The following is a 14,580-nucleotide window of genomic DNA, read 5'->3' on the forward strand; positions in this document are numbered from 1 at the left end:
GTGACTGTGTTTGGCCCTGAGGGCTGGTGGGCAGGTGCTTGAAAAGCCACTGCGTATCAGGCTCATCACGGCCCCCCGCAGAACACTGGTCCTTCCCAGATCAAACCGGTAGGAGGCAATGCAACAGGGGAGCCTTGCGAGAGGCTGATTTTCTGTAGTGCGGAAGGTGGGAACGCAGGGGTGGGGGCAGTCGGAGGCCACATGTGGAGCCAGTGGAGGTACTGGAGGAACAAGGGGTCAGGACAAGTGCGATCAGGAGGTTATAATGTCCTGTGTTGGGCATCTGCTGCGTGCGTAGCAGAGGTATGGAGTGTGGGCAGGGTAGATCCTAGGAGGTACAGGAAAAACCTACTCTGCTCTAGACCAGACCTTGGCAGGACCCCTCTGCAAGTGGAGTAGAGGGAGAGGGAGAAAATAGAGTTCTTGGGATTCCCCCATGTCTCCACCCCTGTCTTTTATCTGTAGGACAAGATGAGTGAGTCCCCTCACCTCTGGGAACGAGAGACCCTCAAGAGGCAGAAATATAGACATGGTGACCGAGACTTCGTCCTGGGTGATTCATGGCACTCTGAGGACAGAGTCCAAGGTGCAGCATTCTGTACAATCACAGCATGGACTTCACTGGTGCCACACCCGAGCACACACACACACACAGATAGCACACAGATACACCACCGCACATATCACACCCGCTGCACTCAGCACACTCACTCCCACACCCGGACGTGGTGAGATTCTGAGATTACGGCTGTCATACAAGGCCCCACCTTGCACCGCTGTCCTGGGAGAGCTGGAGATGACAAGTAGTGACAGTAATCTGTGCAGCTCACCTGGACAGAGGAGGCAGGGTGACAGGGGGCTTTTTGTTTTTGTAATTTGACTCTGGATTGGGTTTGCAGTCTCTGAAGACTGATGTTTGCTGAGTTCATCTTGTTAATCACACTCTTGCCTGCCTGGCTGCCACCTACAGAGATTGCAAGACTAAACTGTTGTGGGGCTCCACATGCAAGTTCTGCACTCCTAGATGGTCGTAAGCTCACATCAGGCTCAGCCCTGGTTGGAGATCGTGTGCTAGCATGACTTCCCTCTTCCCTCCCATTTGACCTCGACCCAGAGCCCTGGCTCGCAGCCTGGCCATCCCCACTGAGCCCCAGCGTCATTTATTGAACTACTTACTCTGCTTGGCGCTCATGTGATCTAGCACTCTCACACATGTGGAAAAAGACATGCTTCCTTGTGCTTGCTTTCTGTCTTTTTGGTTTGTTTTTTTTTTTTTTAGTTGTGGGGCTTGCACTCAGGACCTGGGTGCATCCCTGAGCCTCTTTGTGCTAAAGGCTACTGTTCCACCACTTAGCCATGGCTCAAGTCTTTTTATTTTTGTTATTGTTGGTTGTCAGGCTCGAACTCTGGGCCTGGGCACTGTCCCTCAGCTCTTCAGCTCAAGCCTAGCGCTCTACCACTTGAGCCACAGTGACACTTCCGGCTTTTTTCTGCTTATGTGGTGCTGAGGAATCAAACCCAGGGCTTTATGCATGCGAGACAAGTACTCCACCACTGAGCCAACTTCTCAGCCCTAGCTTGTCTTTCTTTCTTTCTTTCTTTTTTTTTTTGGTCAGTGTTGGAGCTTGAACTCTGGGCCTGGGCGCTGTCCCTATGCTCTTCAGCTCAAAGCAAGCACTCTACCGCTTGAGCCACAGAGCCACTTCTGGTTTTCTAGTGGTTTATTGGAGATAAGAGTCTCATGGACTTTCCTGCCTGGGCTGGCTTTGAACCGTGCTCCTCAGATATCAGCCTCCTGAGTAGCCAGGATTACAGGCATGAGCCACCAGCACCTGGCTGAAGTCTTTTAAATGCATGTAACATAATGGATATGAAAGTTTTCTTTTATGTGAAACAAATGGTCAGAGGCTTGGACTCCCATTCATCGCAGCTCATCAGGGTCTGCAGAGGCATGATGGACTTTGCCTGAAGCCTGCTCCAGTCTACTCTCTCAAGTCCAGGAGGCCGCTGGCTGGGGGCAGAGCCTCACACAGGACAGCAACCCTGGTCACCGTACAGCAGAGGGAGAGCCATGGGCTGTGTCCTGTCACCATGCTGTCTAGGACAGGGTCTGTGAAGGAACAGGGTGTGCTGTCTCTCTAGGGAAACACTGAGTGTCATACCTGCCAGCATCTGCAGCCAGTATAATTATGAGGCCACTAAAATTAATGAAACTTGTACTTAGCTAATGAAATAGCCTGTGACAGATCAAATAGCAACGGAATTCATTAACTTCTAATCTAGGGAAGAAGGATGCCAAATTGAATTTTATATGCTCATGTTTTCTGAAACAAAGCAAAATCAAACTGCTGCAAAAAGCACTGAGATCCTTGCAACTTGTCGACAAGCCACCAGTGAATCCTTGCGATCCCTTTCATGTGCTGCATGTGTCTACTGGGCACTGTCACATTCTCTGATAAACTCTTACATGCATGTGTGTTTGAGTGCATGCATGCATGGGGAGGGGAGAAAGAGAGAGGAGAGACTTTTATTAAGGTCAAGCATCTATAACAGTGGTGGGGCTACTGTCAGGTGGCATATGTGAAAGCCTTCTTTCACAACAGTTTGTTAGGGCAGCTGCTGTGTCCAGCCGCAGAGAGGACCAAGGGAGGATGCCTTCCCCCCTCCAGTACTTGTTACTACTTGTCTTTGGTTACCAGTAGCTGGCTGCATTTTATTGTGTTTGCCCTAGAAGCTAATGCACCCTTGTAGCAAAGAACCTAACTCATTTTCTTCATGAAACAAGATTCCCAGTTGAAGTAGATTTGAGGAAAAGGAGAACAAGGCTCTGATGACAGATCAACATACCACCTTGCAACAGTAATGGCTCCAAGCGAGCTTCCACAAAGGCAGAGGTGACTGTGAGCTACTCAGAGGTGCACACTGCAAAGTCAAGAGACTCCTTGCGCATGGCAACAGAAAAGTCCTCTGGAAAGAATCTTGGAAGAAGAAAGATGCAGCTGATTATGTACTGCTGTGCTTCTTCGTGGCCTCAGAATGGACCACAGCCAAGGATGAGTAGTGGTCATCCCCAAATCATATGTCTTTGAGTTTTCTCTCATTTCCATCCCAGGAAGCAATGGAAATGGCCATAACTTTCAGATTTTGATTCCTCACATCTGAGAATACCATTGGCAGAATGCCATCACCTTGCTTCTGGAACAAGGCAGGCCCTCCCAGTAACCACTGCGGTGGAGCTTTTCACTTGGTGAAGGCAAGATCCTTGCTTCCTGGGCCAACACCAAGCCTTTCTTTGGCCCCAGGACAAATCTCAGTCTCCCTGCAGCCCCCCTCCCTGGTGATTGTGAAGACAGGCCTACCTAAGTTTCTTCAGCTCTGCTGCCCCCAACCCCTCTCAGTTCTACTGAATCCTAGTGGCATTTGCATTGCATTCCAGATAGTATCTTTGTCCAGTGTGGATTTGGCAGAGGTGCCACGCACAACAAGAGACATTGCATTTTGGGGTGTTCTAGGGACCCGATTGAAGTGGTGCCTATCCAGAATACGTGAGAAAAAGTTCACATCCGAGCCCAGGACTAGCACCAAGTCTCAGAGCCCTGAATGAGGTTCTAAGCTTTGGTTCAAAGAGTTGGGAAGTGGCCGAGGGCAGGCTGACAGATGTCTTCCAATCTGGTGGGCCTTAGACCATCTCCATCTGGATCAGGTACGCATGGGACCAGTGCTGGCCAATGACATGAGGTTATAGCTCTGATTCTGAATAACAAGTATATATTTTTTTCTGTATTGCCTTGTTTTGTATTTTTAAACATTGGTCTGCACCATGTCACACAATTTCCTTTCTCCCTCCAACTATAGCTGATGAAATCCAATGGATTTGGTGCCTCTTAGCCCCATCTGTTTACAGGTGAGAATCAGACTTTGTTTCTGTAATCTCTAAAAAGAATGACACGTGAAAATGGCACACTCCTCTTTCTGTTTAAATAACGTTTTACTCTATGTTTCACAGAAAACTAGCAAGGATGGCACACAGCTTTCACACACAAACCCCAGTTCTCTCTCTGCTAACATCTGATAGCTTGTCTGCCAGCCAGGTAGTCACTGCCAGGTCCCCTACATTTTGACATTCTGGGGCTATCCTGAATCCCTGGCACGTTTGGTAATCACCTCTCAGTAGCCTTCTCTGGCCCATGAGCACTCCACAGATTTTCCTTATTTTTTATGGCCGTGAGAATTGGTTAGTTTTTTAATATATAAACTGTAATTGTCATTTATTGATTTATTCTAGGGGAGATTTTTTAACATTTTTTATTATGATGATAAAGGTGATGTACAGAGGAGTTATAGTTATATGTCAGGTAAAGAGTACATTTCTTTTTGGACAATGTCACCCCTTCCCTCACTCTCCAGTTCAGGAGAGATTCTTAGCCTAAGGACAACAGCATTTCTTTAGCTGAGGCATTTGCTTCATCTTTAACTTGTGTTAAGCATTCCTTCCTAGGTATTATGGTGAGTAGAGAATTCATACTGAATTTTTTTGTTGTAGTTGTTGTTGGTGGTGGTCTTGGGGCTTAAACTCTGGGCTGGGCGCTGTCCCTCAGCTCTTCAGCTGTAGGTGAGCACTCTACCACTTGAGTCACAGCACCATTTATGGTTTTCTGTTGGTTCACTGGAGATAAGAGTCTCACACATGTTCCTGCCCCAGCTGGTTCTGAACTGTACTCCTTAGATCTCAGCCTCCTGGGTAGCTAGACTTACATGGCTTTGCGAGTTTTGAGGAGTCTTTGCCTGATGCTTTTCTCATGATCAAGCTTGGAGGGAGGCTGCAGAGGCAAGAGTATGCTCATCTTGTCACGCTGAGTAACAGCTACCAGTGACTGGTGTCTGAGGCTGGCCTGAGGCTGCTTTGTGGTGTTTGCAGAGCTCTCCCCGAAGAGGCTCCTCTCTACTGCAGGAAAAGAGGACACTGGAGTCCAGGGACCAAGAGTTTGGCTCCTCCTTCACCTGCCTCATATGGCACCCTTCTGTACCCATGTCTTCTTCCTTGTGCCCTCTGGGATGGACTTCCAGGGCACAGAAGCTTCTCCATGTACCGCTTCCCAAGGCTGTGGTGACTGCTAATGGAAGCTCCATGAACTGAACCCCAAGAGAGGCAATGGTGACAGGTTCAGCTGACCTGCAATGGGTACGTAATGTGAACAAGAAGCACATCTTTGATGAACTGAGCTGTGGAGCCCTCAAAGTGCTTGTTACAGCACCGTAGCCAAGCCAAGGCTGAAGTTTCCTAGAGGGAAGACATGGGAGGTGAGGGCTATAAGTCACCTGAGATGCACCTGATGGTTCTGCTTTCCACCTTCTCACAGTTCTCTGTAAGAGGCAGTCTCTTTGCCTCACCTGCTTTTCTCCTCCTTGTGGTGAATTTGGACAGCTCTGCCAGGTTCAGTTCAAATGTCATCTCTTTAATGAAATCTAATTCTTTTTCCCTTCCAGGAAGAATAATCATTACCTCCTTTTGTCCAACTTAGAAAATCATATTCATCATTGAATGTCTGACTCAAGGATCACCTTTATTTTCTTAGTAACTTGCTGAAGCTACCATGGAAAAATATCTGAGTGGTTTAAACACTATTTCTCACAGTCCTTGAAGTGGAAGTTCAAGAGCAAGAAGCAAGCAGGATGGTCTTCTTGCTGGGCCCTCACCTGGTCATTCCATGTATGTGGCATAATCTCCTCTTCCTATAGGACAACAGTGTGATTAGATTTTCATCTACCTATATGACCTAATTCCATTTATTACTGCTTTAAAAGGCCCCATCTTCACATTCTGAGTCACTAACAAAATGTGAACTTCAAGGCAGGGGCATAGTTAAGTGGTAAGGTACCTGTTTAGCAAGTGCAAGGCCTCTGTCACCTCTACCACAAAAAAAGAGAAAATAAATTTATGAATTTTTAAAAACACATTCTCATCATGTTTTATGCTTCATCTTTTCCTCACTCCCTTTTTATTTCCTTTCCCCTTCCACCTGTTTTGTATGAAAACGTAAGTTGATGCCTGAACTTTTGGTAAAATGAAAGAACAATGTCCTTAAGCAACACTCAGTGGACCAAGGAGGGCAGGTGGATAGTTACATGAGGATGTGACCCCTCACAACCCTAGGGGCCTAGGGTTTCCTCTCAAGTTGCTGGTGTCTCAGTGTGGAGTGGTTGGCAGGTTTACTCACAGAAGGACCGATTTAGGGTCCGTTCATCTCACATACTGAAGCTAAGCCTTAATAGAGTCCACAGGGCCATGGACTCACACAGGCAAACCCCAGGTTGAAACCTACTAGACAGTCCTTGTACTTAACATCCACTTTCTGGCCTGAAATGCTTCCTGACAAGGAGGTGACTAGTTGTAGGGATAGCTTCTGGTTTTAAGAGCTGGGTTCAGCAAAGCATTCTCAACTCAGTTAAATGTAGCTAATTAGTCTGAGGATATTTTTTGTTTTTCCTTTCAATGATTGTAACCAAGATGTTTTTTCTAGACCTCACATTCTTACAATGTTTCCTCACTCCAAGCACAGCCTCCTCTGCTCTCTGGGCCACTGGAACAAGAAGCCACTCACCCCAAATCTATCTTCTCCTCACAGCCCTTGTCCACTGCTTTAGGTCTTCTTTATACTTCACACAGTAGTCATTGTGTGGGCCAACGAAACACTGTTGCAGGACTATCACGTAGCTCAGCACATAAGCAGTTCTCGTGGTGTGCGTCTCTTTTCTCTTTGGATGATATCAGTATGTAGATTACCACAGTTATACTTTCCTCGGTTGCACCCAGTGCTTGTTTCTGCTTTTTCCTTTCTCAGACTTTTTCCCATCAGATTTTATGGGTGTGTAAACAGCAACCATAGGAGGTGTAGCAAGGCTTCTATCAACCAGCTTCCTACCAGAAAAGAAATGACATACCTAAGGGTATCTGAAAATACTTAAGTGGCAGTTATCTTGAAAAAGAACAGGATTAGGAGCCCAGTAGGAAGTCGGGGTTTTATGAGCCTAGGCCTGATGGGGAGCCTGGGAACAGCCAGGAAACTCAGGAATCTTGGGCTTCAGCTATGCCACTGAGTGTCCCAGGCCTTCAGCTTCTGTCTCCCTCCACTGTGCCTGTGGACTCTGGATACTTAACCTGGCATCCTCAGGACTCCGCCTGTAGAGAAAAGCAGGGCATTGGGGCTCTCTGGTCCTTTCAACACTAAACATCCCTGGAGGCTGGAGTCCAATACATGGGGAGACCAGCTCTTACCTACCAGGACTGAAGGCACAGAGGTGTTTATCAGCCTCACAAGTTCCTGTGTTGAATAAGTGTCCCATCAGTGGGATGTATGCCTGAAATGTGACAATGCTTCCCAACCCATGCCAAGGCACATGCTGAGAGCTTCTGCTCTTGTTAAAACAGGCAAAAACAATTGTGTCCACAGGTCAGAATTTATTTCATACTATCTCATTTATAGCATTTTCAAGTACAAGATTTTGCTTGATGTCATTGACATATGAGAACAGAAAAGCACAACTTGGTAAGGCACCAGGTTACGACAGTCTACAGAGGAGGCCCGGGTCCTTTTTTGGCTTGTGAGACTCCTGGGTAGCTGCTTGAAAATTTGTCAAGCAAAGAACAAGGTTATAAAAGGCTCACTTGTATACAAGTGGTAAAAAGAGATGACAGTTTTGAAGCCCAGCGCAGTGTGTTGCTATCATGTTGGCTTACTTAGACTGTGAGGATTAGGCTCAGGAGGCATTCTCTACACATCTTCTAGGACCCTTTCTGAGACACCAAGCTGCATATTTAGCCACTTTTCAGCTCAGAAGCAAAGCACCTTTACACTGAACTCAAACACATACTTGGAATGATTTACCAGCCCAAGTCCCTACCTTCATAAATAAATAAGAATGGGGAAAACTTCTAAGTACACCGTACCTTATAAAATGCATATTATAAATTGCCACCACTAGATTTGTGGCACAAATGGTCCAGGCATATTGAACCCTGGATCAGAGCTTCCAGAGTTGGGCCACATAGTATCCTTCACACCACTTCCTCAGAGGCCCAGAGGCAGGGAGTGCAGCCTTAAAAAGGTTTTGTTCTGTCTTAAAAACTAACTTGCTTGTACTCCATTAGATCTGCTTTAATACTTTTAAAATTGTTTACCAGGGACATACTTTGCCCCTTTCCATGCTTTTGCACACAGGCCAGGCAGAACCCCAACTAGGAGGCTGCCTGTAGGAATGTGATCTGTTAAAATCATTTCCCCAAATGAAGTAATGCTATTTGCTCAGGTTGCAACTGAACACCTCAGGAAACTAAAACTGATTAGTTTCGATGTGCTAAGAAATCAACAGCAAACAATACATGGATTTTAGTGGTTTGATGATTAACCTTTGATAAAGGAATCTTTAGCCCTTTTTACAAATAGGAAGAAAAGCAGCTCCTAACCTGAACTATGGCCTGATATTTTACTTTTTTCTATAGAAAAACAAAAAAACTGTCTTTTTAAATATGAGAAAGATAATATGAAATACACTGAGTGACAAGACTGTTGCCTGCTGGATGTAACTGTCCCAACCAGGGCAATACAGACACTATGATTCAGTGTCTGGTCACCTGTGTCATCCTGAAAATGCCCAACAAAGTATGAATGGACTCTGCTGACACAAGACTGTCCTCAAAACAATCATCCTGAAGACCCCTACCTTAAAGGACATGTGCTACCAGTGTAGTTCCTTTTTGGTCTTGTTTGAGTATAGTTCTTTTGACTATCCCATGGCAAGAAAGGTACTGCTGAGCCATTACCCCTATAGATACCCGGCCCCCTGGCCCTGACATGCTATCTCTGCTACAGGGACAGTAATGCAGAACCACTGGGACTTGTGGCACTGGGGACTAACTGGTGGCTTTAACAGGTCTCAAGAGACGTTCTTCTTACTTTCTAAAACATGTGGTTGAAGATGTGTTAAAAACCACTTATTGGGTACTTTCAAAGAAATAAGAAACTGTGCTGTTTCTATATGTTCTGCTTTCTCTGCTGTCTAAAGCCTAAGCAGCAGTAAACCAGCCACCTACACATGCATCTGTATGTGCATGTGCCATGTGCCTGTGCCTGTTTTTGGCTGACTCAGAAGAACAGGTGTGTGAGCCTCATAAGTGTGGCTGTGGCTTGGTTCTCCCTGCAGATGGCATGATGGGAGTGTGGAAGCTAAGAGTGCCTGTCCAGGAGGCTCCCTGTGCTCCACTCACCAGGAGAAAGGCAGTCTGGCACACAGACCACACTCTTGATCTCTGAGTTGCTCATGTTGTTCCATAAAGAAAACAGATCATCAGTGCCTGCCTCCTGCAGGGCATTCCTAGTCATTTCTAGTGGTATCAACACAACTGGTCTAAGGATGGAAAACCCCAATGAACAAGTTTGCTCTTTGGTCTATACAGTGCCAGTAGTGAGATGTTTTTTGTTTTAAAGTCTTCAGCAACCTAATATAGCAGTAAATGATGAAAGGGACAGGCATGAGGTTTGCAGGATGAACTCTCGTTTTCTCAGACATATGCTCCTGGAGAAAACAGGTCTGGTTTGTGTGGTTTCTAAGCAGGGGAGTTGTTCTCACCATGACTGGTCTGTGCACGTAATGCATAGGCATCCAGCAACCCTTATACAAGAGAGGTTGTTAGGCACAATTGTCCTCCTGGCCCTTCTGTACATTCTAATGCAGCAGAACTTCCATCTGGACATCCAGCTTTAAGGAGCCCTTTTCACATTAGATATAAATGAACCCAGAAATCTACAGCATAAATTTCCAGAATTATTGAAAACATTTTAACTTAATTTCAAAGCTTCTTTAGCTCATCTTGCATAAAAAATCCCTAAGCTCACACAAACAAGGAAACTAAAGGATGACAGAGTCATGTGTTTAGGGCTCTTCCAATGACCACGCGCACATGCTACATGAGAGTCATTGGAGCTCACAAGGCTTCTGACAGCAGCTCCCCAGAGTCACGCCAGGCAGCAGTACTTTCTCCACCAGGGCTTGGACAGGTCCCGTACTTTGTCTGGGGTCCGGCTCTTACACTTCTGACAGCAGCTCCCCGAGAGTCACGCCAGGCAGCAGTACTTTCTCCACCAGGACTTGGACAGGTCCCGTACTTTGTCGGGGGTCCGGCTCTTACACTTCTTTGGCTGTTGCTGGGAGTCTGAGTGCTGGATGCCAGCAACAATGGCAGCGTCAAAGACCTCTTTGAGGTTTTTTTGAGTCAAGGCTGAGCACTCGATGTAGGAGGCAGCTTTGATTTCCTCAGCACACAGCTTTGCTGCCTCTTCAGGCACTGGCTTCTCTTTGCATTTGTCCAGTTCGATAAGTACTTTGACATCTTCTCTGAGATCTGACTGTGTCCCAACCAGGATGATGGGGGCCTTGGGGCAGTGGCACCGAATCTCAGGCACCCACTTCTCACTGACGTTCTGGAAAGATGCAGGGCTCACCACACTGAAGCAAAGCAGAAAGATGTCTGCATTGGTGTAGCAGAGGGGCCTTAGCCTGTCAAACTCATCCTGCAAACCAAGCACACACAATTACCCTCAAATCACCTCTCACCATCAAAATACCGTCTTAACATGTGTCCAAGGCCAGCCTAGTCATAGAAAACCCATCGTTCTGTGGGGAAGAGTCACGGTCTCAGACTCAACTGTCGGCTCAGAGGATATAGTTACAACTGCCATCTGCTCCCAAATCCAGCATGGCCCTAACACCAAAAATAATTTGAATCCATTTGGTGCTCATGACTGACATGCTGCATGCAGCACAAAGGCTCCTGAAGTACACGAGTCTGAAGACAGTTCGTTTGATCTGGACCTTAGCCCAGAATCATTCTCAATTTCGGGGACTTGGGTTACTCTTTCGAAACTCAGAGTGCTTTCCCACGCTGGTCCAGAACTCCACTTCTACCCTAGCAAACCACATATACTAGCACAGCTCTTACAACCCCACCTCTGCTCTTCCCCATGAGCACAATGAATGGTGCTGGTCCGTCCCAAAGCCCTGAGCCCAGACAGTAGAGAATGACGTTCATCAGCCACAAGCACTCAGCAATCCAGGAGAGGAGTTGGGGACCCTGTGAGGCTACAGTCACTGGCAACTCAGAGAACTTATGCCCTTCACTGTATCCACAGGTACCAATGGACACGTTCTTATTCTGTCTTCTCTTTCACACTCTATTTTCTCTTGTTCCTTGCTTCATCTCTGCAAACGTCCAAGGGTTTAACATACTGTGCTGTGGATTGACAGTAGACCACAGAATGGACATACTTTCCCTGTAGTTTACAGCAAACTAGACAAATAAGGGAGAGTGGATTATAAGTACACTAAGCAGCCTTGCTACTACTGACAAACTAAGCACCATCCAAAGCCAGGTACATGCACATAGAGTGTTTTGGTTGAGGAAGGACAAATATCAGTCTTCGATATATATGTCCTCTTCAATATATATATATTATACACACACACGTGCACACACACACACACACACACACACACACACACACACACACATCCTCCTTTGGAACATCAGGCAGTGCCCTGCAGCACCGTAATTGACTTCTATCCAACTCTGTGAAAAGTGCTCACATCGTCTAATTCTGGATAAATGTGTGTGTAAGCCCAGTATAGTGGCACAGAAGCACTGAAGCAGGAGGACCAGGAGTCTGAGGCCAGCCGGGGTTACCTAGCAACAATGTGTCTACAAAATAAACACATAAACAAGCTGGGTGCAGTGGCTCATACCTGTAACCCTAGGTACTTGGGGAGAATGAGGTCAGGATTGTGGACAAAAAGTTTACAAGCCCTTCATCTCAAGAGAAAATATGGGTGTAGCAGGAAGCAGGAACAGGAGGAGCACAGTCCACTGACCCAGGCAAAACCTGAGACCTTATCTCAAAAATAATCAAAGCAAAAGGGCTGGAAGTGTGGCTCAAGAGGCAGAACGCCAGCCTAGCAAGTTCAAACCCCAGTACCACAATAAATACACAAACACACAAATAATCTGAAGGTACCCTTGTCCTCAAACTTTGTTGATGACTCTCCTTATCAGCAAGAAAAAGTTAAATATTATGTTTTCCATTACTCAAGCAGTGTGCTCTGGTGATCTGTGGAGTCCTATTTACAGGCACATTATGACTGTTTCTAGGGGTCTGAGGGGATCTGTATCAGTCTTACATGAATGTCTTTTCTTTAAGTTCCCTGTTTCCACTGTAGATCAACAAACCACTAACTACACTAAGGTTGAGCCTGGTAGTCCCTGCCACTTGTGAGGCTCCTGTAAGTAAAATCCGTTTTGTTTTTGTTGTTTTTTAAAGTGAACTTTGTGCTGAAAGAACAAGTGCAGAAGCTCAGCCAGGTGGCTGCCCTTTCTGTGAGTCGTTCCTCTGCCTCGAGCCTTGGGAAGGAGGCCTCTGATTGCTCAGGCAGCTCCTCCAGGGGAGGCTGTCACTTGGCTAAACCCTGGAACCATCAGTGGCCCTGGGACCTGGTAGCTTTGGTGTGGAAAGTTGCGCCTCAGAACTCCTGAGATTCTGGCCAGGGGGATTAGAGAATAAAACAGAAACTGAGCCTACCCGCACAGAAACCTGTGGCCAGAGCCTTAGATGAGCACTGCAGTAAGGCGACGCATGCTCAGGCACAGGGCCACCTGGAACACACCCTTGAGGGGTCCCAAGGCCGAGCTACCACATGCACACGAGGCCTGCAGTGTAAATGCCACAAAGAATTCCATCAGGGCAATACTAGCAGAGGCCGGAGACCAAACTGTTGTATCCCTACACTCAGATTAATGAGCACTACTATTATTATTACTTTAGTGGAAAGATTTCCCCAGTACCTCATAGGTCAAAAGGCTGGAGAATTTCCAGTCCACTGATTTGTCACTTGAGCACACTCTATGACAACACCACAGGATACTGACGGCTACTGTACCTGCTGGGGAGGGAGTTGGTGTGCAGCCCTAGAGCTTTTCAGGGGGCCTTTGAGGGGCTCCACACCCATGCCTCCTGCCCTACTCCCTGGCTATTTACTCCAGGGCCTGAGCCTCAGAGATCAAGCACTCCACAACTGGCGGGAGTATCCGGTTCATTCCTTCTCCGGCTCAGGGCTGTGCTGACCTCTTTATCTCTGCTGCAGAGCTGGGGGCTGATCCTGGCAAGGGAGGCAATCAATGAGCAAAGCTCCAGCTTTCCCTGGAGCAACTTTCTTCAACATCTGGCTTGTTGGCATTAAGTAAAATGGTAAGAAGATACTACTTTGAGAAACAATTAAAAATACTGTTACATTTTCTTCCAGTAAAAACCAGAAAGTGAAAGATATCAGAAACAAGTTAAGACAAAGGCTGTTTCAGGGTAGGCTCGGCTGCCCTCCCCTGCCTCCTCCCTGTCCTCAGAGGGGCCACAGCTGGGCCAGTCTGCCTCACCAGTCTCTGGAGTGACCCAGTTTCTAAGGGGAACACGTCAAAGGTTGTTGGAACCCTTTAAAAGGCTGTTTCCTTCCCAGCAGCGAGGGAAACGTGATCCTGACCTGTCCGGCGGTGTCGCAGAGCTGGAGTCGCACCGGCCGCCCGTCCACGGACACCACGGCTGGAAGACAAGAGCAAGACGACTGTGAGGTGGCCGGGCCGTGGGCAGTCTGCTCTGCCACCCTCGCTCCAAACCTGGGCTCCGGCTCCAGCCCTCCAATGAACTAAAAGTCTGGCTCAGATCATGAGGCCACCCCACAGGCCACACAGCCAGGGGCCCTGGGACATTACTCCCCCAAGGGTGCCCTGGTACCCTTCTCTCACCCTGGGAGATTTATCTTCCTGCCACACTCCCTTCAGAGCCCTGAGAGCAGCGCAGGGATAGGAGGCAGGGGGTGGAAGGCACGGGGTGGAGACAGGGGAGGGGGAGGCAGGGGAGGGGAGGCAGGAGGGGGGAGGTGAGAGGGGGGAAGGTGGGGGGTAGAGGGGGAGGGAGGAAGGTGGGGGTGGGGAGGGGAGGGGGGGGGAGGCAGGGTGGGGAACCAACCCTGCTGGTGTACAGCAGTGGGAAACAGGAAAGATAATTATGTTGTCCCTCGGGAAAGGTCCCCTGACCCCAGGGTTTATCGCAACCCCGGCTGCTTGGAGAACGTGTGCAGACACAGGCGCTTAGTGGCCTGGGTGCGCACTGCCCTGTACCCTCCCAGGGCTCGGGAGAGAAGAGGGGAGGGCCACCCATCTTTCCTGGAGGGCTGTATAACCTGCAGCTAGCAAAGCACTCCCCCCCACTCCGTGTTGTCTGGTGTGTGTGTGAGTCTGGTGTGTGTCTTGTGTGTGTGTGCATCTGGTGTGTTGTGTGTGTGTCTGTGTGTGTCTGGTGTGTGTGTGTCTGTGTGTGTGCGAGGCTGGTGTGTGTGTGTGTGCATCTGGTGTGTGTGTGTGTGAATCGGGAGTGTGTGTGTGTGGTGTGTGTGTGAATCGGGAGTGTGTGTGGTGTGTGTGTGAGACGGGAGTGTGTGTGGTGTGTGTGTGAATCGGGAGTGTGTGTGGTGTGTGTGAGTCGG

The 14,580-nt window shown here is 47.8% G+C and overlaps 1 protein-coding gene across 1 annotated transcript in view; it reads right to left on the reverse strand.

The window, feature by feature from the left end:
• Positions 1 to 7,451: 7,451 nt before the first annotated feature.
• Positions 7,452 to 14,580, reverse strand: part of Rhou (ras homolog family member U) — a 19,323-nt gene continuing 12,194 nt past the window's right edge. The window contains exons 2-3 of the mRNA XM_013014580.1: positions 13,579 to 13,659; positions 7,452 to 10,568 (exon numbers count right to left, since the gene is read on the reverse strand). Of these exons, the coding sequence (XP_012870034.1) occupies positions 10,113 to 10,568; positions 13,579 to 13,659 (537 nt within the window). The 3' untranslated portion in view covers positions 7,452 to 10,112. The remainder of the gene's footprint in view (positions 10,569 to 13,578; positions 13,660 to 14,580) is intronic.

This window comes from Dipodomys ordii, unplaced genomic scaffold (assembly GCF_000151885.1).
Source record: "Dipodomys ordii isolate 6190 unplaced genomic scaffold, Dord_2.0 Scaffold24, whole genome shotgun sequence".
NCBI classification, from domain to species: domain Eukaryota; kingdom Metazoa; phylum Chordata; class Mammalia; order Rodentia; family Heteromyidae; genus Dipodomys; species Dipodomys ordii.